Here is a 21580-nt window from a genome sequence, read left to right as displayed (position 1 = left end):
TGCCTCTTTATTTACGATGTAAAGCAAGTTCATGGGGATATGATGCAAGTAGCATACCTAGCCTAACATATGCAATGACAAGACAAGTTGAATGATAATAAGCAAAGCATAGGACAATGGTCCTAGTTGATGTAGAAGTGATGTTGCTGTTTGGGGAGATTGCAAAATAGCACGATGGCAGATGGGCGGCGACAGTGCAAGCAAAACACCAAGTTGGAAAATCACATCATCAGCAAGCATGAGTTGGGTAGAACTCATGGCCTCAGAGAAAGACACACACTTTCCAAGAAACAAACAATGCAGTTCAAAAAAGTATTTAGAGACATATTGGCTTTGAAGGCATGGCACATGGACAGCTAAAGGGTTATCTAATGTTATGTCCAAGATATAGTTAGTCACAGTTGCGTAGATAGGTTGTGCAACTCAATAATTTTTTTTTATGGAAGTTAAGCAAAGCAAACTCACCATTCGAGTACGATTATGCAACATGGCATAAGTATAAAGAGTTTACACTTGATGGCCACATTCACAGAAATGAGTTCTTGAATGAGGTTTGCATAATCATAGTTTGGCGAGGCATGAAGTATTGAATGCGGGTGTCTTATGCAAAGATAACCCCTAGTTACTTTGTGACGTGCTTAATGAGGATCACGGAGAACAACAGTTCAAAGGCATGTTGCCAACAAAATTGATTGAAAACAAGAACAAGTCGTTTATAAGTCCTTATCATGTTGAAAATGATAGAAAAGGCAAAGTCGGGAGGTGAAAGACTATGACAATGATCGTGGTGATCAAATTAAGAAGAATCATACTGTGTGTACACTTAGGCGCAAATGATTCAGGAGAAATTTAAGCCAAGGGGAACTGGCTAAGAAGAATTTCAAGTTTGCAATTGAGTATTGATGCATGATTTGAATAGCAACGTAAGCGTAGTGCACGACGCCGAGAAGTGGCTCAAATATATGAGATCAATGGCAAAGCAGTAAAGCTAAGTGATGAGGATGCAATTGGAGGGGACCATTGGCAAGGGTTAGCCAAAAGTAGTTGCCGATTTTCAGAAAAAGTTCTGAAAGCAAGTGAAGCAAAGTAAGACAAGTATGGTGTTCATACTAGGTCGCTTCCAACGAGGACGTTGAACGGATTAGGTGGGGAGGTCTATTACGGTATTGCAAGTGAAGCACAATGATTGTGTGTCACAGTGTTGCGGGCCAAGTCAGTACTCCGCCGTAATAGCGCAACGAAGCTATAATTGCGCAACAAATCCATAATAACGGTATCCGGTATAGACCGTCAAGCACTAAGATAGTGGCACCCTGCAGGGCCAGTGAAGCACAAGAGTGGCGCTACACTGTAAAGCACATTTTCTAAGTAATGGAGCTTATCGGCCGACACAATAAGGTTGAACAAAGCTTGAATAATGCAAACAAGTTGTTAATGCAAGTGTTGCATTGTCATTGTCAAGCTAATTGGCGAAGTGAAGCATATATGACGCATGAGTAACTAGAGTGAGCTTAAGGAGCTGGCCTCGATGTTTGAAACTTAAGGATTGTCCGTGCATGAGTTTAGAATGATAATCATGCAGGGCAAGAGGGTTGAACGTTGGCGCAAGACAGAATCCGGTATGTTGCAACAAGCGTGCAACATGGCTCAAGTGACGGTTGCAAGTCAGTTACGAGCTTCACAAGCATGCCAATGATGCGTGATGAAGAGGAGCGGTTATAAAGGAATTTATAAGCGTGGGAGAAGAGTTTTAACTGCTAAAGAACAGGTGTTGGATGATTGGCGCGAGTTGGAGAAGAACTGGCCAGTTAGCACAGTTATTGGCGGTTAGCAGAACTGCTTTATGGGACAGATGGTTGTCCCATGCATGTGTAACGGTTATGCACGGTTTGGCTAAGTAAAGCTGTTGTATAAATAATCCTAAGAAGGGGAAAATTCGGCAGGCTTGCAAGGAGAACACATGTGAGAGTGAGGTTTGCATATGTGAGTGATTAGGAGAGTTTTTGTAAGACTAAGGCTTATTTCAATGGTGAACAAGTCTGTGTAAGTCCCAATTGGGCAAAGATTTGTATTTCTTCCCTTTGATGCAATAAAATGAAGTGATTGTGTCATGTTCTAAGTGTTTTTGGTTGGCTGATTGTTGTTAGCAAAGTATGGCAAAGATTGAATGCATTATGGGGTGTATTTGATGAGTTTAGAGAAGTGAAAGAAGGCTGTAAAGACTTCCGCTTTTTACCTAAAGAGTTGGTTGTTTGCATAGGAGAAAACTTATAAGGCTGAAGTGGCTGAAGTGCAGGTGGGTGAAGAATCGTTCACAGAACCACTGTATTGCCGGGTTACACTTTCACGAAAAATATCTGGGGTGTTTGAAGGTGTGACACAGTCCATGAATTATACAAGTAGCACGGCTAAAACCAAATGTATATGATTTTTTTTTAAATTTCAAAGCAAAATTCAGAGAGGTTCATTAAGAGAAATTTTGGCACCTGAAGAGAATCAAGTCACCCCGACCACTCAGATAAAGGCACAGACAGAGCCACCACCGATTCCAAGGCATACAGGGGAAGACTCATTTTAAGGAAGTGAGAGATATATAAAATTTATTAAGGCGGACTGTGCCCATTAATATGCCGAGGGATGGAAAGTAAGTTCCCATACTTTTTTCTGCATCAATATCGGGAGCAGGGAAACTAAAGGAGTCCAACTCTCTAAATCTGCCATGAAGATCAACTCTTCCATTTTTGGCCCTTGGGGGGAATTTGAGTTTATCAAATTCAAATCTCCCAGTGGTTTTAAGTAATGTTCAATGTAAAAGTCTTCATGGAACTCGCCTCAGTTTCATTTCATGTTGTCACGATCATTATAAATTTTTAATTATTCTTTTTTATATTTTTTGGTTTTGAATTTGGACTGCTTCTAATTTTATGCCGTGCTAGTCTTCTGTGTATCGTTATTATATCGGATGTACCCACAGGTACATGAATCATAGAAGTTGACTGACTGCCTTTAAATGACATACTTTTACATTTCAACAATGTAAATTGTGGAATGCAACCACGTAAATTGGAATGGGACTCGCCTCTCCAGTCCCCCAAAGATAACGTAGGGGTTTTGGGTGTGTTGTGTCTCTGTTTTTGGGATGTTTTTATTTTGCCGTCTGCTAAGCGCTTTTGTTTACAATATTAAAATTAAGGCAGTTATCTTGAGCGGTGGAATTACATAGGGGATTGTCAAATCCATTTACAGCAAGATAATTTTCGCCGGTGGATCCACTATGTTTTTACTTTGAAGCGAGAAAAAAAGAAAAAAAAAAATTTGGTCCGGTAGTAATGGATCCACCATGTTGGTAATATTGAATCTGTTAGATTTGTAATATCGGTGGAATTTAGTAAATTCTTTGGAAATTTTGAGAAAAATGCTCGTGCAGCTCCTCGTTCAGATGGAAAACTATTAGCAACGATATAGAAAAAATAAACACAAAATTGGTCAAAAAGACCAAAATCGACAATTCCTGGGTGAAATGGACAGTTAGATTTTGATACTGTTTAAATGGACAAAAATGTAAAAATAGGCAGGATGTAACCAGTTTCATCGTGCCCATTTTCAAATATTTTTTCTTATTTTTAATTTACACTGGATATATCCAGTTTCATCCTTACTATTTTTTTTTTTGCCATTTCAACCAAACTATTTTTTACTTGTCCATTTGAACCGTGATTTAAAAATATTTGGACAAATGACCCATTTTCCGAAAAATAAAAGCAGGTGATGATATTTGCTTTGGCAAATAAGTGGATGCATGATCCAATTGACAATATAGAAGAAACCCATTAATTATATGTGAAAGAAAACCGTAAAAAAAAAAAAAAAAAATCTAAAACCGTGTATGTTAATTTACAATTAGAGATCTGTTTGGGGGTACAAAAACACCACAACAAAGATAATCACACGTTAAATTCTACCTAAACTAAGATCAAGTCTAGTAAACGCTTGTTCTTAGCTTGTTTTCCGAAACATCAAATGTTTAGCTGCAAAAAAGTAGAGCTAACAAGCAGATGATTCGGGTATAGTCGCCAATGCCGGTCTCCATCTCAAAATATCCATCTCATTCATGAATTGGCAGCTCTTACTTATCGGACCACTAAAATTTTCATTACCATGCAACTCATTTCCACCGTTTCCGAACTGTAATAGTTCCTCCAGTTGTTTCTTCGTTAGGATGATTCTAATACTCCGTTTATCACCGGAATCATCAATCTTCTGCGACATCGGAGGAATATTAGTAATATTACAAATCAACTCTGGAAGTAATAAATAAACTTCACCAGGTATTAATTTAGTATCATCAGACAGCGGCAGATGAGGTTGTGAATTGTGCACGAGCTTATAACCATGGTATGGTCCTGAAGTTATATCCTCAACTGATGTTGTAGATGTGAATTCTTCTTCTCCTCCATTGAAAACTAGAACTCGGACTTTCTTCTCTTCTGGTGATGAATATGATGGGTTTGACACAAATAAATCCATACAGTTTCCCATATTTTTGGTGAGATTTGTAAATGATCACTGGTAACGAATTACCTAGCTATAGATGTAGTGGTTGATGAGGGTTCTTAGTGATGTTCTTATATTTAAGTAAGACAACCTTTCAAATATTAGTATATAGATAATATATTGCCTGGTCTTTTGGTTAGTTGCTCTCACGTTTGTGTCTGAGAAAGATACATACCTAACGTGCAGGCCATCTAATGGGTAAAAATATGGTAATCTTTGTGTGAATGTTGCACAAGTCAAGTGTGAAACTATATAACACAATGGTTATACTTTTTTTCTTTATCTTTTTTTTATAACCATTTCCTTTTGGAGTCTACCAAAAGCTGAATTACGATTTAAGGACATTCATCCAGCAACCCTTTAGTTGTATTAGGGTAATACTTTACAAAGAAAATTTTCGACTTTGAAAAGCAGGAAAAAAAAGAAGAAGTTAGGTTCAGAATTTGAGAATGGTTTAGTAAAAAAAAATTACTTCTTGTTAAGTTAATATTTTTTATAGTATTCCCGTATTTTTGAGAATGACTTCTACTTCTAGTATTTTTGGGCTAATGTACAAATTTAACTGATTGTAAATTTGAAAATTTCTATGTAAGTGGGTTGAACCGGCTCATTGTTCTTTTTGTTAATTGGAATGAAAATGCCTAAAAAACCCAAAAGAAGGTAAAATACTCTTGAATACATTGAATTATTGATCGTAATTCCCCAAAACCAGCTCGAATAATAACAACAGCGCCATCCAACTATCTTGGGCTACTGGTGGTGTACATCTTGTATTGTGTAAGGTTTTTTCTTCTTTAATATAACCTTTTCTTCGGAAAAAAAAAAACTAAACTTGTTAATCGTCAGTATAACCTCTAGAAAGTATCACCCATTCCAAACTTGTCTATACCATCGTGTAGGACTCATCCATCCTCCCACCACATTGATCTGCCTCAAGTAGCTTTCGTTCTGAATTTTGCCGATACTGCCTTGAGTTGATATTTTGATGGTCTCATCATGCGTGGCATACCTAGGCTATGGGTCTCATTGACCCTGATTTACTTTGACCCAGCAAACTAGTATTTAATACCACCAAACAGAGAAAACCCTAAGAAACCTATTCCTCCTCTTCTCCATCTAAAAACTCTCTTCCCTCAAGAACGCCGTCATAAACCAGCAATGGCATTATGTAGATCCATGATGATAGGTGGTGGTTTCATATGGGAATGTGGCGGAAGAACAAACAAGACCCCCTTCTTCGAATTCATCACAGCAGCATTATGGTCTTTCCTCCCAATTAAATTCCGTTGCTCAACTGATACGAACACCGGAATTAACAGTTAAAACAACTTGCATAATGTGTTAAAGTGTTTTGTTTTAGTAAGTTTTGATAACTTACCTTGTCAGGACATCCTTCTTAACTGAACTGTAATTTGATCTTAATGTAATTCGTATAAATACTACTCAAGGATTGAGTCCTTACCTTAACCATGTCATTGAGAACCATCAAATGCTAGAAAATGTCCCTTTACTTCACAAATTGTTTAGTTACACCTTACAAGGTAAAAAGTTTCATATTGGAATATGAAATATGGTTGACAACACCTCCAGATTTAGTGATCCAGAGTGTAGCGTACTGTGTAGTATCTCCAAATCAAATCCTCCTTGCACCTTACTTTCACCTTTGTTAGAGGTTAGAAATCTGATGTGAAATTGTTAATAGTTGACAACACCTCTACATCTTGTGTAGTTTCCAAATTAAATTATTCTCACACCTTATTTACACCGACAACATCTTTGGCATAATGTCAACGAGGTGTGGGCTGATGCCGTGCCTCGTCTCGTGGGCCATTCAGTTTTTCTCAGTAGGCGTTAGGGTTTAAGTAAGATTACCTTCCTATACATAAATAGCACACCAAACACTCGAACCAGTCACGGCGGCGGTGAATTCCCACTAGTAACTGTCCCTCACTGCCTTCCTCCATCAACCATCTTTTATATTAACACCACCACAATCACCAATGGGTTATGAAGTATGAACGAATATGGGTTTTGTGTCTCATACACCTTGGAGGATGGAGAGAAAATGGTAGATTTGGGTAATTGGTATGAGCGGATTCGAAAATAGGGCTTTTCTTTCTCCAACATAATGATTCTATTATGGATTATTAGGATCTCATACCATCAATCGAGATGGGATATGTGTTTGCTCTAGTGTTATTGGAAGTAGCAAAAGATTGTGTTTCCTGGGGTTTCTTTGAAATGATACTTAGATGCTACAGTACTAAAATCATAAAGAATGAAAGTCTCAGAGTATTTCACACATTGCATTCGCAACTGGTTGCTGATAAAGAAAATCAAACTGTTGTTCAAAGAAAATCAAAGTGTTGAACAAAAGAAAAATCTGGAGGAGGTCATGAGGTATTATGGTTTGAACTCTTTAATTTAGATCACAAGGATGAATATTGAAGGGGTAGAAATTGGCACTTTTGTTTTTAGTGATTATGATCTCAATTCCTTGGTTGATTTAGTCATCCGGATTTAATTATCCACTCATATGAGGTGTGTCTAGGAATTTATCCTGGTGACATCATGCTTTGTTTATGTATCTTAGCAACTTAGGGGAAGAATTTAGTGAAGATAGGAAATTTTGTCTGGCAGTAAGAGTTAGCATTCGATAAATTTCCGTCTTGGATTGTTGGTTTTTTGTTTCCATTATTTATTCTATGTTTTTTTTTTTTGTTTGGTACCCTTCAGGTGTCCTTAGTGCGGGATTGGGACTTTGAGTATTCGAGTCTTTACTATATTGTTGAGTACTCGAGTCTTTACTATATTGTTGAGTACTTGAATCTTGAAAGAGCTACAAATATCACTCAGATTTCTTACTCTTTCTCTATCTAGATCTCTCTCAGGAATTCTCTGTAGAAAGACCATCTAATAATATATAAGTTGTCCATCTCCTTTTACATGGACTGGTATTTATAGGGAAACTAAGCTCGTGAAGGTCTGGCCTCGTCGAGCTGGTGGAGTCATCATACATCGTCTTCGTTGCTTCGGGAGAGTTCTATACTATCCCTCGTGATGGCTTGCTGGGTTCTCCTCCCAAATTGTCTCTCTTTACTCGTCGTCGTGTAGCTCTTCCTTGGAGAACCTCGTGTTGCTTCACCTCTGGGTTGTAATATAGATCGTCCGAGCTTTCCACTACGATGTAGATTCACTCTTATCTCTTCATTAAATGCAATCCTCCTTTTTAGACTTGACCGTCTGAGCAGATTATACTGCTTCTTACACGCGTCACTAATGTGACGCTTGTAGCAGGTGTCTCGATTCAGACGAAATCACTTTTTCACCAGATGATTCGGTACTTCTATCTTATCATCTCATCATGATACCATCTCTTGAGAGGTTGACATGTGGCCATCGGGTAATTTACCCTCACATTTTGCTCCTTTTCTTTGCAACTTGCCAAGGGTACGATGGGAAGAAAACTTTGTAATCGTCCCGTCTTTTTTGCCACGTCCGAGATTTTCACTACGTTTGCACTTTTAGTGCACTTTTACCTGTTGGATTTGAGGCGCCGGTTGGTTATCCCTTGGTTTCTTATAAAATCTCTTGGGAGAAGAGAATGTTGTCTTTATTTATTTTGTTCAGGATTTAGAACTTTTTCATTCTTTCTCTCCTCTGTATTTTGCTATTTCTTCTTAACTTCTTGTCCCCTATAAAGAAGTTCAATATGTCTGGGAGAAACTCTCCTACTCGACCTCAGAGATGGTAAGGTTTTTTCCTTTACTCTGCTCACTATTCTTCGTTTTCGTCAGTGGTTTACGCCGTTGATATGGTTTCTATGGTCTTTGTGTGATTACCAATGGTTTTTTCCATTGCTTCTTAACTGCAAAGTTACTGTGGAGCTTAAGATTGCCGTCTTCGTCTCCTTTTTGGTATTTTTTCGCTGGTTGCTTTTACCGGTTCAAGCTCTGATTCTTTTTTTCTGTTTGCTTTTTTATTGTACTGGTAAGGGGCCGATAATGACTCCTAGTACTAACCGTTCTTCTGGTATTTCTGACCTCGACTTCTTGAGCATGGTGAGAATTAAACATCATCTTCAAAGATTTGACATCAGTTTCGCTACTCCGGAGGGTCAGGCCGGTGTTCTGTCGAAGCAGCTCTTTGAGAATAACCCTTGTGGTCCCAACGAGATCATCGTGGCGGTGGGTCAACTCGATGATGGGATCCGTCTTCCTTTGTACTGCCCTCTTGATCCTTTCCAGTATGAGGTAATCACTAAGCTTAACCCCCAGCGAGCTATATTTCATCCCAATGGTAATTTTTATCGGATCGCTCGAGAGTGTGCTCGGAGAAGCCAAGGTAAGGTCACTGATCATGAGTTGAAAGAGTTCGTCCCAGAGCAAAAGGATTTGTATACGCTTGCGACCTTCGTGGAGAACTATTGGTGTCAACAGTCCGATAGTTTTGAAGGCTTTGGGGTAGGCATTTCTCGGTTTCGAAAACCTATCTGAGGTCCTCCTCTTATGTCCGATTTGGACCCTCCCCAGTCTACTCAACTCACACTTCGTAAGACTCATGACCCCGAGATGCATAATCATTTTCTGGCTTATAAGCCGTGGTTGCTTAAATGGGTCGTTCCTCGTAGGCGCTTATCATAGACTGCTCGTGCTGCTGAGGATGCTAAGGTATAAAATACTACTTTGCTATTAGCGTATATATACCTTGCCCCTGTTTTATACCAAAGAATCTAAAGCTACTTGAGTGTGTGTGCAGTGGAGGAGGATTTCTGATGGTTCTGGGCCATCTAATGCCCCTGTGACTGAAGAGAGCGCTCTTGACGTCGATATTGATGCTTTGTTTGGTGCGGGTGGGATGGTGGATCTTGGGGATGCATTTTTTGATGATCTTGACCAATCCTTGTTGGATGATCCCACCAATCCTGGTAGCACTGCTATGTTATCGGATGCGAGAATACCCCAGGCGAGTAATCTCGCTAACCAGGGTGTTACTCCCGATGTAGGTGCTCGGGCTGAGGGTGGTGTTAGGGATATTGTACCTGTGGTTCCGAGTGGTGGTGTTAGTACTGGCATGTCGAGTACTTTTGCTAGTGGTTTTCCTCCTTCTCCAGTGGTTCCTTATAGTTTGTCTACCTCCATATTTGGTGGTGAGTCCGAGGCGATGAAGAGGTTTTGTTCGGAATAGTATGCTAAGATGAGCGAGGACGAGCAGGCTTGTATCTTAACTTCTCTGCCTAAGTCCCCTCAGCATCAGCTTGTGCAAGCAGTATGTGTTAAAATCTTGGCTATTTGTTGTAATAGTCCATTTTAGTATGTTGCTGCTCCAGTTAAAGGTTTATCTAACTGGTGATGTTGTTTGTTTTGCTAGAGAAACAATCTGAGGGTTAGCATGATGTCTGAAACTCGTGTTGCTAGGAAGCGAATCAGGACGGTAGAGTATGAGAACCAGAATCTTCGCCTTGCTGTGGAAATGGCCAAGCAGGAAGCCTTGTCTTTTCGTCAGGATAAGAAGGAGTTGGAAGTTATTTATGTTCTCCTTTGTCCAATTTCTTCGACTTCATATTAGGTTTTAGAGTTCTGACTTAGTCCCTTTATTGGTAGTTACCGTCAAACGTTTGGAGGATAAGATAGATAATAATGGCCATACACATGCTAGGGAAATTTGCAATCTGAAGCTCGATGTGAATTATTGTCAGTGCAACATTGATTCCTTGAAAGATGAAAATGCTCAACTTCGGGAAGATGTGGAAGTTCATCGAGATCGGATTATTGAACTTCGTGCGATGTTAGACAAAGCTAAGAAAACAGTCATGGATCGTTCGGATGAGGTCAAGCTTCTACGAGATCAAAATGATAGATTTATTGAGTGGCAATCCGATCATCATCCTTTACTATTGCATGCGGAAGATGATAGAGAGGAATTGGATCGTCTTAAGCGAGACTATGCTCAACTTGAGAGAGAGCATGATAAGCACATGTTATCGTGTTCGGCTGGCGATGTTGCCATAACTCCTGCGGAGGCGCAAATTAGTGCTTTAAATAATCAAAAGTCCCAAGTGGAACAGACCTTAGCTTCTGTTTTGATTGAGCATGAAGGTTGCCTATTAGTGGCTTTGATTTTTCTCATCACCTAGATTTTGTTAGTTATGCGGTATTGACTATCTTTTTCTTCTTGTTGAGGCTAGTAAGCGCAATGCAGAGTTGGAGAAGCAATTGGAGGAAGTGAAGGCAGCAAGGCAAGGTCTTGACGAAGAGTTCAACGAATTGGTGAATAGTCACGAGGAGGAGTTGGAGGCTGAACGTGCTGATAAGAATCAAAAGTTAAGCGACCTTCGTGCCGAGTACAAGGTTCTGATGACACAGTCTTGCAAGGCCGCCGTCCTTCGTGAACGTCAAAGGGTCGCTGCTGCTGCTGCTGCCAATGTGGTGGTTCCTCCTCAACCCGTCGAGCGCGAGCCCGAGCAAGTTGCTCCCGATGCTGTCGAGGGAGAGGATTAGATGGACGCTGATCAGGGTGGTGTTAATGATGAACAAGCTTAAGTTTGTGGCTTTTTTTTGCTTGTGCAGTTCTTTTCTTTGAGAAAATTTTTATTGCTGTTAGTTTGAGTTTAGGCCTCATGCTGTGGAGGTGATGTGTTTTTTTTTTGTTAAAAAACTTTATTTTGTTGGTTTGTCCTCGTGCTCCTAGCGAGGCAATATTTGCTTGGATTAGTTAGTATGCTAACCAAGTTCTCTTCTGTGTTGGAGGCGTTATTTTGCTACTTATACTTTGGCAAGTCCTCATGTGTGGGATGCATCAATACTTTCTATTGAAGTAGTTGTTTATATGAATGACAAATTCTTTTGTTAAATTGTGTCACATGGTGTGTATTTTCGGTGGCTTCCGGGAGATTTTGTGCATGCTATGGATTCAACCATTAGTGACACAGCAGAGGAAATCAGTTCCTTAGTTGGATAAGTCATCTCTTACGGTGTTGATTTTGAGTATGGCACAATTCCTTTTTTTCCTTTAATAGTGTCCAGTTTAGGTTACACTTGCCCCCAGTTAAGTGGTTGCGTACTTTTTTATTAACCATTGTTTGGAGGGCGACATCTCGGTCAAGTGATTCTTGCCTTAGAAAAAGGTAAGTACCTTGATTATGGATATCTCTTGTTATGGCAGGACATCATCCGATTCATAATCGTGATGGCATTATACCTTAGGTCTGTGTCCGTCTTGGGCAGCTTAGGTATCTTACCCGCATCATTCGTTGTGTAGTGGAAGGTGTGTCTAGCACCGTGCCATGGTCTTGATTGGCTTTTGTTATGATGAAATTATGATATGATTATATGATGATTCTATATGCAGAGTAAAAAGAGAAGCTAAAGAAAAAAAATTAAACGAAAATTGAAAAGAAAAAGGTAAAATAAGGAAGTAAATAAGAAGAGTATACAAAAGGATTAGTTTTATTATTCTCAAAAGAGAGATTATGAGCCTTTAGTACATTCAAGTAAGGTTTCATGACCTTTTACAACTAGGAGGTCTTGCCCCATTTTCATGATATATCTTTCTAAGCGATGAGTTGTTTAAGCATTGTATTGCTTGAGATATTTGGTATTCCATGCGTGTTCTAGTTCTTTCCCATTTGTCTTGAGCAACCTGTGTGCTCCATTGTCTGTCTTGGTGATGACTGTCAGTGGCCCTTCCCAAGTAGGAGTGAACTTTCCAAACTCGCGTTGGTATGGTGGGACCTCGCGCCAAACTTTATCGCCTGGGTTAAGTTGCCTCTGACTAACACGTTTGCTGTGTTTTCGAATTAGTTTCCGATGGTGGGTTTCCGCTCATCGTGGAATCGTTCCTTCATTTTCTCCGAGGTCGTTTGGCTTAGTTACCACCGTATCTGATCTCGGGTTTATTTTCTTAGCCTCGTTCTCCTTTACTAGGGTTAGTGCTCTAGCTGGTGCGAACGCTTCTTCGTAGATGTTGGGCACGAGGGGAATCATCTCCATTGTTTTTCTTGGGGTAGTCCGATACATCCACAAGGCATTGTATAAATGACTATGCCAGTTATCCTTCTGCTCGTCTAGCTTTAATTTTAGCATACTGGCGATGGGTTGGTTCCTGGCTCGCGTTAAGCTATTGTGCTCGGATGTTGAGGTTTCTATCCATCTTGTAAAGTATTTTGTAACCATGGTCGGGTGTTATGGTTGTCTCGGACTCGCTTGAGGTGGTCCGCCAATATTGATCTCTTTCTTGGTCCATGGCTAAGCGTCCAAGCTAGGTTTGAGACCAGTCGTCCTAAACTACCTTTTTCTTCCAAGTATTTGTTGTCTGATGCATGCTGGCTCCTTTGCACGATCTTGCAGGAGCTCATATGCATTGACTGTGTTAATATGGTGGGTTCGGCTATAACCAGAGTATCCATCTATTAGGGATTATAGTTCATGCCAAGAAGTTGTATCTATGAGCTGACTAGTGCTAGGGAGTGAGAATTTGCTCCCCTGGCAAGTATTATAGAGGTCGGTATGCATTTTTGTTCTTCCGACTTCTTTCAGGTTCATCATCGTACTGGCTTCAATCTCCTCTGCTTTTGAGTTCCCCGAGTAATCTGGTCGGCGCTCTCCGATATCGGATATACGCTTTGATTGCTATAATGGTTTTATTTGTAAGTCCGAGATGAGAAAGTCATCCGAAGGGGTACCCCCTCTGAGCTCCCTATCTAGCTTATTGTTACCATACAGGAAACAATGTCGTCCTGGTTTTCAGTGTTGTTGGTTCTCTTCGGTTTTCCTTACAGGAGTCACTCTGTAATCATTATTTTGTACGTCCATGTTATAACAGTACTTGGCCTCACCTGAGTCGCCTATGATCTCGGCGATCCCATCTGGCGTTGGGAATATTAGCCTTTGATGGTAGGTCGAGGCGACTTCCTTGATCCCACGGACCCAGGATCGCCCGACAATGGTCGTGCAAGGGGAAATTACATCCACTACACAGAAAGTGGTTAGGGTAAGGATCTTGCCTACCCGAATTTCTAGAGTGACCTCGCCCCTTGGGCGGGTTGATGAGCCGTTAAAGTCAAATATGTTATAGGTTGACGGTATTAGGCATTGGTCTCTAAGACCCATTTGCTTGAATGTTTCATAAAATAAAATTTCGACGGAGCATCCGCCGTCAATTAGAATTTTGGGAAGGGCCCATGGCAGTGCCTTTGGTTTCTCCTCCCCTCCCTCGTGTTCGGGAAGTTTTATAGCCATCGTGACCACTAGCGTATCATTTTGGTTTCTTTTTCCATCAGGTGCTTCAGATGCTGAGAAGCTCATAGGTATTTTCATCCACTCCTGCATGGGAGGTTCAATTGCTATGCTGAAAACCTCGTCGCCTTCGAAGTTGTGTTTATGAATTCTTCCTGTGATATTTCCTTCATGCATGGGAGCTGTGACAGCTGAGTGGGAGATTGTATTGCATCCCAAGTACTGTGCTTCACGAGGAATTTCCACACGACGTATGGGTGCACCTTCGGTTGGTTGAATCGCTGGTTGCGCGATGTACTCCTAGAGCTTGCCTTCGTTGATCATGTCCTGCACCATTTTCTTCAAGTCTCTACATGAGTCTGTCGTGTGACTATGAAATTGGTGGAAATCACAAAACTCTGTTCTGTTTTTGGCCCGCTCGGGCTGCTGTCCCCTATTCCATGGATAGGTGATCTTATATTTTCCCTCGATCTTTTTACAGATCTCAGATATGGAAGTGTTTAACTTCGTGTAAACTGGGTCAATAAATTTCCCTTTCTTCGACTGGGCTTGGTCTCTCCCTTTCCATCCTCCACTCTGATGTTATCGAACTGGGTTGATCCGTTGTTGGATCGCCTGATCCTCGGGCTGGTTCCTGAAGGTTCTGTGGTTCTACCACATTTTCTCTTATACTGGTTCCTTTTACCAGTTTATCATAGGTACCATCTTGGAGTTCTTCGAGTGATATGTAGTCCTCTTGTATTTCTTTCAATTTCCCCAGGTTGCGAGGCATGGTTTCGTACATGCGGACAAAAATGAGATTTGTCTTTCTCAGACTATTTTTTAAACCCCAAGATCACGTAGGCCTCTAGAACTCGTCCGATATCAGCGCATAGTTTCCTCCAGCGAGATACCAATGATTGGAGGGACTCGTTTGGTCCTCGGCTCATTTGGAATAGCATATCGACTTCTGGTTTGACTCGGCTGTTATGTATGTATGTTTCTAGAAACAAATCGGATAGGTGGTCAAATGACCTAACTGACGCCTTTGGTAAATTGTTGAACCACATTAGGGCTTCGTATTTTAGACTAGCGGGAAAGAACCTGCACATCACCACGTCGTACTGGTTCCATTGGGTCAGTATCATTCAGTACGATCGGAGGTTCTCAATTGCGTAATCGGTACCTGTAAATGGGGTAGTGAATGTTGGAAGCGAACATTTCCTTGGAAATGTCTGAACCAACAAACTCTTGGACAAGGGGGATTCTCTTGCCTCTTGTACTACCTCTACCAATTTCTTACTTTCTTGCTTCCCTGTGGCCTCTCAGCACATTGCTTCGAGATGACAGAGTCGAGCTTGTAATTGGTCATCGTTGTGCTATCTCGGGCGAGAAAGAAGCTTCTGGTCGGCGATATCTTGATCGTCCAGAGTCCTCGTCTGATTGTTCGGCGTACGATACAATCTTGGAACGAGTCGACTTCGAGGTCTCCCTTCGTCTAGGGTTTGTAGATGTGAGGTTCTCGGCCTCATAGTTGGTTTGAATTTCATCGTTTCTATTCTTCTCTCGTCTGTACTTGGGATCAACGTCTGATGATCCCTCGGATGGGCTGTCCTACTAGTTTATAACATCTCGGCTTTCCTTGGAAAAGCGATCCGCTGTTTCCTCGTTCGAGGTGTCAGGTATAAGGACTCGCTTGTCGTCCTGCAAATTTTCAAATGGATTCTCCTCTTCGGGAGTCTCCTCATGGTAGCGAGTGGCACCTTTTTCTTCACTTTACTCTTCAGCCTGCGGTTTCTCCGTTCTAGCCTCCTGTTACGTCTCTCTAATTTCTTCATTCTCTCATCCTGAGCGTCTTGTGCTTTCAGGATGGCTGCGATGGTAGCATTGGCATCGCCGAGGGTAGAGGATCACCCTTCTTGTCCCCAGTTTTCGTTGTTTGCCTTGGCAAACGGTTCAACCCTCCTGGTTGAGTTAGGTGGACATTATCATGTATCTCGAAGGGGTTTCCCTCTTCTACGGATCTAGAACTGACATTTAATCCTTCCCGATACTGGTCATCGGGTGGTATCTCTCTTGGGATCGCATCATTTTTCATGGCTTCGCCTGGATCCATGTCATCTAATCCCTCTGGATGGGCTCCACCATTTTCACCTTGGCTCGTGCGATCAGATTCCCGCGTCACCATTGCCTTACCTGCAATATATGCAATAATACTTAATTTGTCTCTTCTACCATAAAGGTGGGACCCTATATTTGCAGGTCATGTGCAATTACTAAGTCATAGTTCAGACTGGACAGTTTAGTACAGGAAGACTTTGCAGTAAATATTGGAGACATGTGAATATGTCAAAACATTCCCTACTTGCATGAGGCTTCAGTGATGGAAAAAAGGCGTTTTGTTTGTCTCCCTTTTCGAGAAAGACACCTCCTTCTACACGTCATACCGTTGATAGAAAAAAATCAAATACTGACGATTGAGCATATCTTTCCATTTTAGGAAATATTTCTCATTGTCTTTAAACTTTTGATTTTGAACAAACTTTGAGTTTGATGAATGATTCTGTACTCATTAACCCTTCCTCTTGACTGAGAATTAGATTTCCAAGAAGAAGTTTGTGGATTATCTTGAGTTCTTTTGAAGATGAAGAACATTATGAATAGTTCGTCTTTTCAACTTTCATATGAAGATATTTTCCCCTATGAAGTCTACTAACTATATCTCTTCCCACCTCTTTCATGGAGGAGATCGTTTGAACGCCGAAGTGTTTAAACTCCATTTTCACTCCGATCTTCAACTCTCTGGAGCATCTTGAGGAAGATAAAGAAAATTATAAAGGAACGAAAAATCTTATGGAAAACTAGCAAAGACATGTAGATCTTTTGATTTTGAGGGTCTTCTAGACTTCTCAGATCGTGTAGACCATATTTGATTCCGAGCTCTACTCATAAATATTAACTGAGTTCTACTCAGTGGTATGAAAACTATTTCTCTCATGGATATTATGAAAGCGTTATAGAGATGTGATTATGGAGGTAGATTAAATCTTCATACCTCCATGTTTCTAGCGCCAAAATGTAGTTGCATCTTTTCTGATGGCTACGCCGAAGTAAATCTAAAGGCTATAAACTATATAAACATTCAAGATTCAAGATAAACAGGATGTAAAGAACATGAAAGTAAATATTAACACAAGCATATAACGTGGTTTGTCCATGAAGACCTACATCCACGGGAAGAAGATGTATTCTTTATTGATTATAAGGTCTTACCCTTGAAAGAGCTACAAATATCACTCAGATTTATTACTCTTTCTCTATCTAGATCTCTCTCAGGAATTCTCTGTAGAAAGACCATCTAATAATACATAAGTTGTCCATATCCTTTTACATGGACTGGTATTTATAGGGAAACTAAGCTCGTGAAGGTCTGGCCTCATCGAGCTGGTAGAGTCATCATACATCGTCTTCGTTGCTTCGGGCGAGTTATATACTATCCCTCGTGACGGCTTGTTGGGTTGTCCTCCCAAATTTTCTCTCTTTACTCGTCATCGTGTAGATTTTCCTTGGAGAACCTCGTGTTGCATCACCTCTGGTTTGTAATATAGATCGTCCGAGCTTTCCACCACGATGTAGATTCACTCTTATCTCTTCATTAAATGCAGTCCTCCTTTTTAGACTTGACCGTCTGAACAGATTATACTGCTCCTTACACGCGTCATTCATGTGACGCTTGTAGCAGGTGTCTCAATTCAGAAGAAATCACCTTTTCACCAGATGATTAGGTACTTCTATCTTACATCTCATCATGATACTATCTCTTGAGATGTTGACACGTGACCATCAGGTGATTTACCCTCACAATCACGTTCGTCGTCATCTGCATCAGACCCACCTGACTTCAACTCGGGAGTTCAATTTAATTCATGTTGCATTATCTTTCTTGCAACTATGTAATTCCCCTAGAACCAGCTCTAATAACCATATCATCAAACTCTTAAAAGTATTTCTCCATCCAACTCTCCTGGGATACAGGTTGTGGTGCATAAACTAAACTTGTCACTATAACCTCTAGAAAGTATCACCCATTCCAAACTTGTTGTTAGAGCACTGCTCGGTCAAACTCGCATGAGTTGCTATCTCAAGCATGTTTGTCAATGTTAGTGATCAAAACTATAAGTCTTGATTTCTAGTCACTTATAGCTAAGTCTCAGACTAGGACAGTAAGTGTAGTTGAGCTCAAGGACTTCATGGGGATTCATCATACAAGTAGAAGATCTACTCAAGGAACCGGTGTAACTTCTCGACAAAAAGGTATGTGGAGACTTGAACTTATCTATCACTCAAAAGTCTATCTATTTTATCTCCTACTCTTTGAGACAAAAGTCGTATGCTATATATATAGACTAGATTATACACATTTGGTATTTCAAGTCGATTATACCTCGCCTATCTATATCTCGAAATATGTGTTGGTAAGCTTTTCGCTTCGACCAAGTTTATCTTTACCTAGTGACGAAAGTCATGAATGTTTCAATCACTTTGAAAATTAATTTGACGATAAATAGTGCAACAACTATATAACGTCCTCTAGGAATGTTTCAATGATTGGAATGAGAGTTTAGATTACATAACCAATAGATTTCTTGAACCGAAGTTTTCGAACTTTGTTGATCAAGAGAACCCGAAGTATGGCAAGTGCCAAGTCCGCGAACTCAGTCCGCGAACTGCCGAAGTTCTCAAACCCGAGAATTTATGCTGGAGTTGAAAAACTACTTGCGTGAGCCAAGTCCGCGAACCCAGTCCGCGAACCGGCGAAGTTCTCGAACCCGAGAATTTCTGCTGGAGTTTGTAAACTCTATCCGGTGTCTTAAGTCTGCGAACCTAGTCTGCGAACTTGAGAAGGTTATATATCTAAAGATGATTTCTGAACTTAATCTTAAAAGACTAAGGAATAAATTTGCAAATCGTGGATATTAAAGTTCATGAACCGATTCGAGTGATTCAAATCATCTTTGGTTCAACCGTATCTTGTGTAGTTACATAAGATTTCCTTGCAATTGAACAACTCTCTTAACTAGTTCATTTGAGTCAATTGAACTTGTTATGGTGAATAGGAACATGGTTGGTATGAAACGCTCATATGCTTAACCTCTTTGGGTAGACTATTATTGAACCAACAATGTACACGTTTGGGTGAGGTTAACAAACCTAGAAGCGTACAGTCATTTGTGTATGATAAGCTAAGTTTTCGATCTAACGGTTGAGAAATATTAGCTTGAATCTAAATCAGGTTTTCATCTAACGGTGAATATTGATTGCTTTGAAAGGCTATATAAAAGAGACATCTAGTATTGTGCAAAACTAATCCCCACACCTTACATGTGATACTAGTTTGCGTGCTAGAGTCGTTTCTCCTTTAACCTTTGGTTTTATTCTTCTAAAACCAGGTTAACGACTTAAAGACTTCATTGGGATTGTGAAGCCAGACCGATACTACTTTTATCGTAGTTGTGTGATCTGATCTTGCATCTTCTATCGTAATAGTACAATCATATTGATTGGCTTGAGATCGTGAGAGTTCTCCGATAGGCAAGATATAAAAGTAATCACAAACACCTTCGTCTCATTGTTTGTGATTCCTCAACATCTGGTTTCGCTACCATACGATTAAGATTGTTGTGAGGTGATTGTTTAATATGGGTTGTTCTTCGGGAATATAAGAGCGGATTATCAATTGGTTACTGTTCGCTTGATTATTACCAAAATACGGAACAAAAAATTTAGGGTTTTTCTGTGGGAAACAGATTGATCCTTTGATAGACTTGTCTGTGTGAGACATATTTGTTTAGTGTTAAAGCCTGTGATTTTGGGTCGTAGAAACTCTTAGTTGTGGGTGAGATCAGCTAAGGGAATCAAGTGCGCAGTATCCTGCTGGGATCAGAGGCGTAGGGAGTACAACTGTACCTTGGATCAGTGGGAGACTGATTGGGGTTCAATTATAGTCCAGTCCGAAGTTAGCTTGGAGTAGGCTAGTGTCTGTAGCGGCTTAATACAGTGTGTATTCAATCTGGACTAGGTCCCGGGGTTTTTCTGCATTTGCGGTTTCCTCGTTAACAAAGTTCTGGTGTCTTTGTTATTTCTATTTCCGCATTATATTTGTTTATATAATATAAATAATACAGGTTGTGCGTTTGAATCAATCAATTGGAATCCGACCTTTGGTTGTTGATTGATATTGATTGATCCTTGGACATTGGTCTTTGGTACCGTCCAAGTTATTCCTTGTATTTGATTAGAACTCGCAGGATTTGCTTGAGTAAATCAAATCAAGAGAGAGATATAAATTTGTTGATGTACTTTTAATTCATTGAGTCTTATTGATTCTCTTGAAAGTATATTCGAGTTTGTCCATACAGATTGCTAAGAGAAATATTGGGTGGTGTTGTTAGACCCCCGCTTTTTCACTTGTCTATACCATCAATAATCGTTCCAGCCTCCCACCACATTTGGCCCGCTTCAAGTAGCTTTCGTGCTCAATTTTGGAGATACTGAACCTTGAGTTGTTATTTTGATGGTCTCATCATGCGTGGAATACCAAGGCTATGGGTCTCATTAACCTTGACTTACTTTGACTCAACAAACTAGTAACAGTACCATCAAGCAAAGAAAACCCTAAGGGCAATTCTTATAGTAATGTTCAAACTCAAAATTTTGTTGAGCCACATGGATGGCCAAACGGGTTTCTCCACTTTGGTAAAGCAGGGAAAATGAACAGATTTGGTTTTCTAGGGCCCACTAATATTTCTTTTTAATATAAAAAATTTTGCACGATAAAGATGAAAAATAAAATATAATATTTAGGTGAGATAAAACAGGATGAAGTGAGATAAAATAGGATGAAGTGAGATAAAATAGGATAAAGCGAGCAGGGATTATACTTGGCGTGAATGCAAGAGTCGCGGGCGTGAAAGAGCCAGTCCCTGGTGGATTTGGCATGGTCGCGCGTTGGTGCTTCCAACACCAGCGTTTTTGGAAAGCACGCCCGTCCTTCCCTTAAGCGCATGCTGGGTGGTCCGACTCAATGTTCAAATCAACATATTTGTTGATTTGAACATCCATTTTCATGTTTGTTCATTCTATAGTGGAAGAAAAATAAACAAACTTGGAGTTTGTTCATTCCATAGGAACTGCTCTAAGAAACCTATTCATCTTCTTCTTTTCCATCTAAAAACTCTCTTTCCTCAGCAACGCCGTCATAAACTCCATCTAAAAACACTCTTACCTCAGCAATGACAGTACATTGTATTTGTGTATAACAAGCTAAGTTCGATCTAACAGTTGAAAGATATTAGCTTGAATCTAATTAGGTTTTCATCTAACGGTGAATATTGAATGATTTGAAGACTATATAAAAGAGAACTTTAGCAACTGCACGAAAGCAATGCATCATCCATCGTCACTTTACCGACATCAATCCCTTTTTTTTTGGAATCGGGATTTCCATTGCCTTTCCTTTCTTTTTTTTTTAGCCAGACTCGGATTCTAGTGCAACGAAAGGATCTAAAGGCAACGAAGAAGTAGAAGAAAATCTTGTAGAAAAGAGGAAATATAACCTGAGAAACAAATTAGTTGGAGCCCATGAAAGTTTCACAGCCGTCAACAACATAAAATGCACGAAAAACAGATGGGATGAGCTAGCTCATGCAGTGTAAGCAATACCTGTAAACACGATGAAGAGCGGGAGTTAGGCTAATAATCATCGCCCAGTAAAATATACATGCATCACTGAATACGGTAACAATCACAAA

At 40.2% G+C, this 21580-nt stretch overlaps 1 protein-coding gene across 1 annotated transcript; it reads left to right on the top strand.

The window, feature by feature from the left end:
* Positions 1 to 9750: 9750 nt before the first annotated feature.
* On the top strand, positions 9751 to 11054 carry LOC113332440 (myosin-7B-like). The gene is made up of 4 exons (XM_026578981.1): positions 9751 to 9822; positions 9925 to 10077; positions 10253 to 10633; positions 10737 to 11054. Exons 1-4 carry the CDS (start codon positions 9751 to 9753, stop codon positions 11052 to 11054), a joined length of 924 nt encoding a protein of 307 aa, XP_026434766.1.
* Positions 11055 to 21580: the final 10526 nt, after the last annotated feature.

This window comes from Papaver somniferum, unplaced genomic scaffold (genome assembly GCF_003573695.1).
Source record: "Papaver somniferum cultivar HN1 unplaced genomic scaffold, ASM357369v1 unplaced-scaffold_131, whole genome shotgun sequence".
In the NCBI taxonomy this organism is placed as follows: domain Eukaryota; kingdom Viridiplantae; phylum Streptophyta; class Magnoliopsida; order Ranunculales; family Papaveraceae; genus Papaver; species Papaver somniferum.
This window is presented reverse-complemented; position numbering and strand designations above follow the sequence as displayed.

Excerpts from the sequence above, each read along its gene's own strand:
- LOC113332440 (XM_026578981.1), top strand. The coding sequence starts at position 9,751 with ATGAGCGAGGACGAGCAGGCTTGTATCTTAACTTCTCTGCCTAAGTCC. Across the intron at positions 9,823-9,924 it reads AGCATCAGCTTGTGCAAGCA|AGAAACAATCTGAGGGTTAG; the intron begins GTATGTGTTAAA and ends TTGTTTTGCTAG. Across the intron at positions 10,078-10,252 it reads AGGATAAGAAGGAGTTGGAA|TGCAACATTGATTCCTTGAA; the intron begins GTTATTTATGTT and ends AATTATTGTCAG.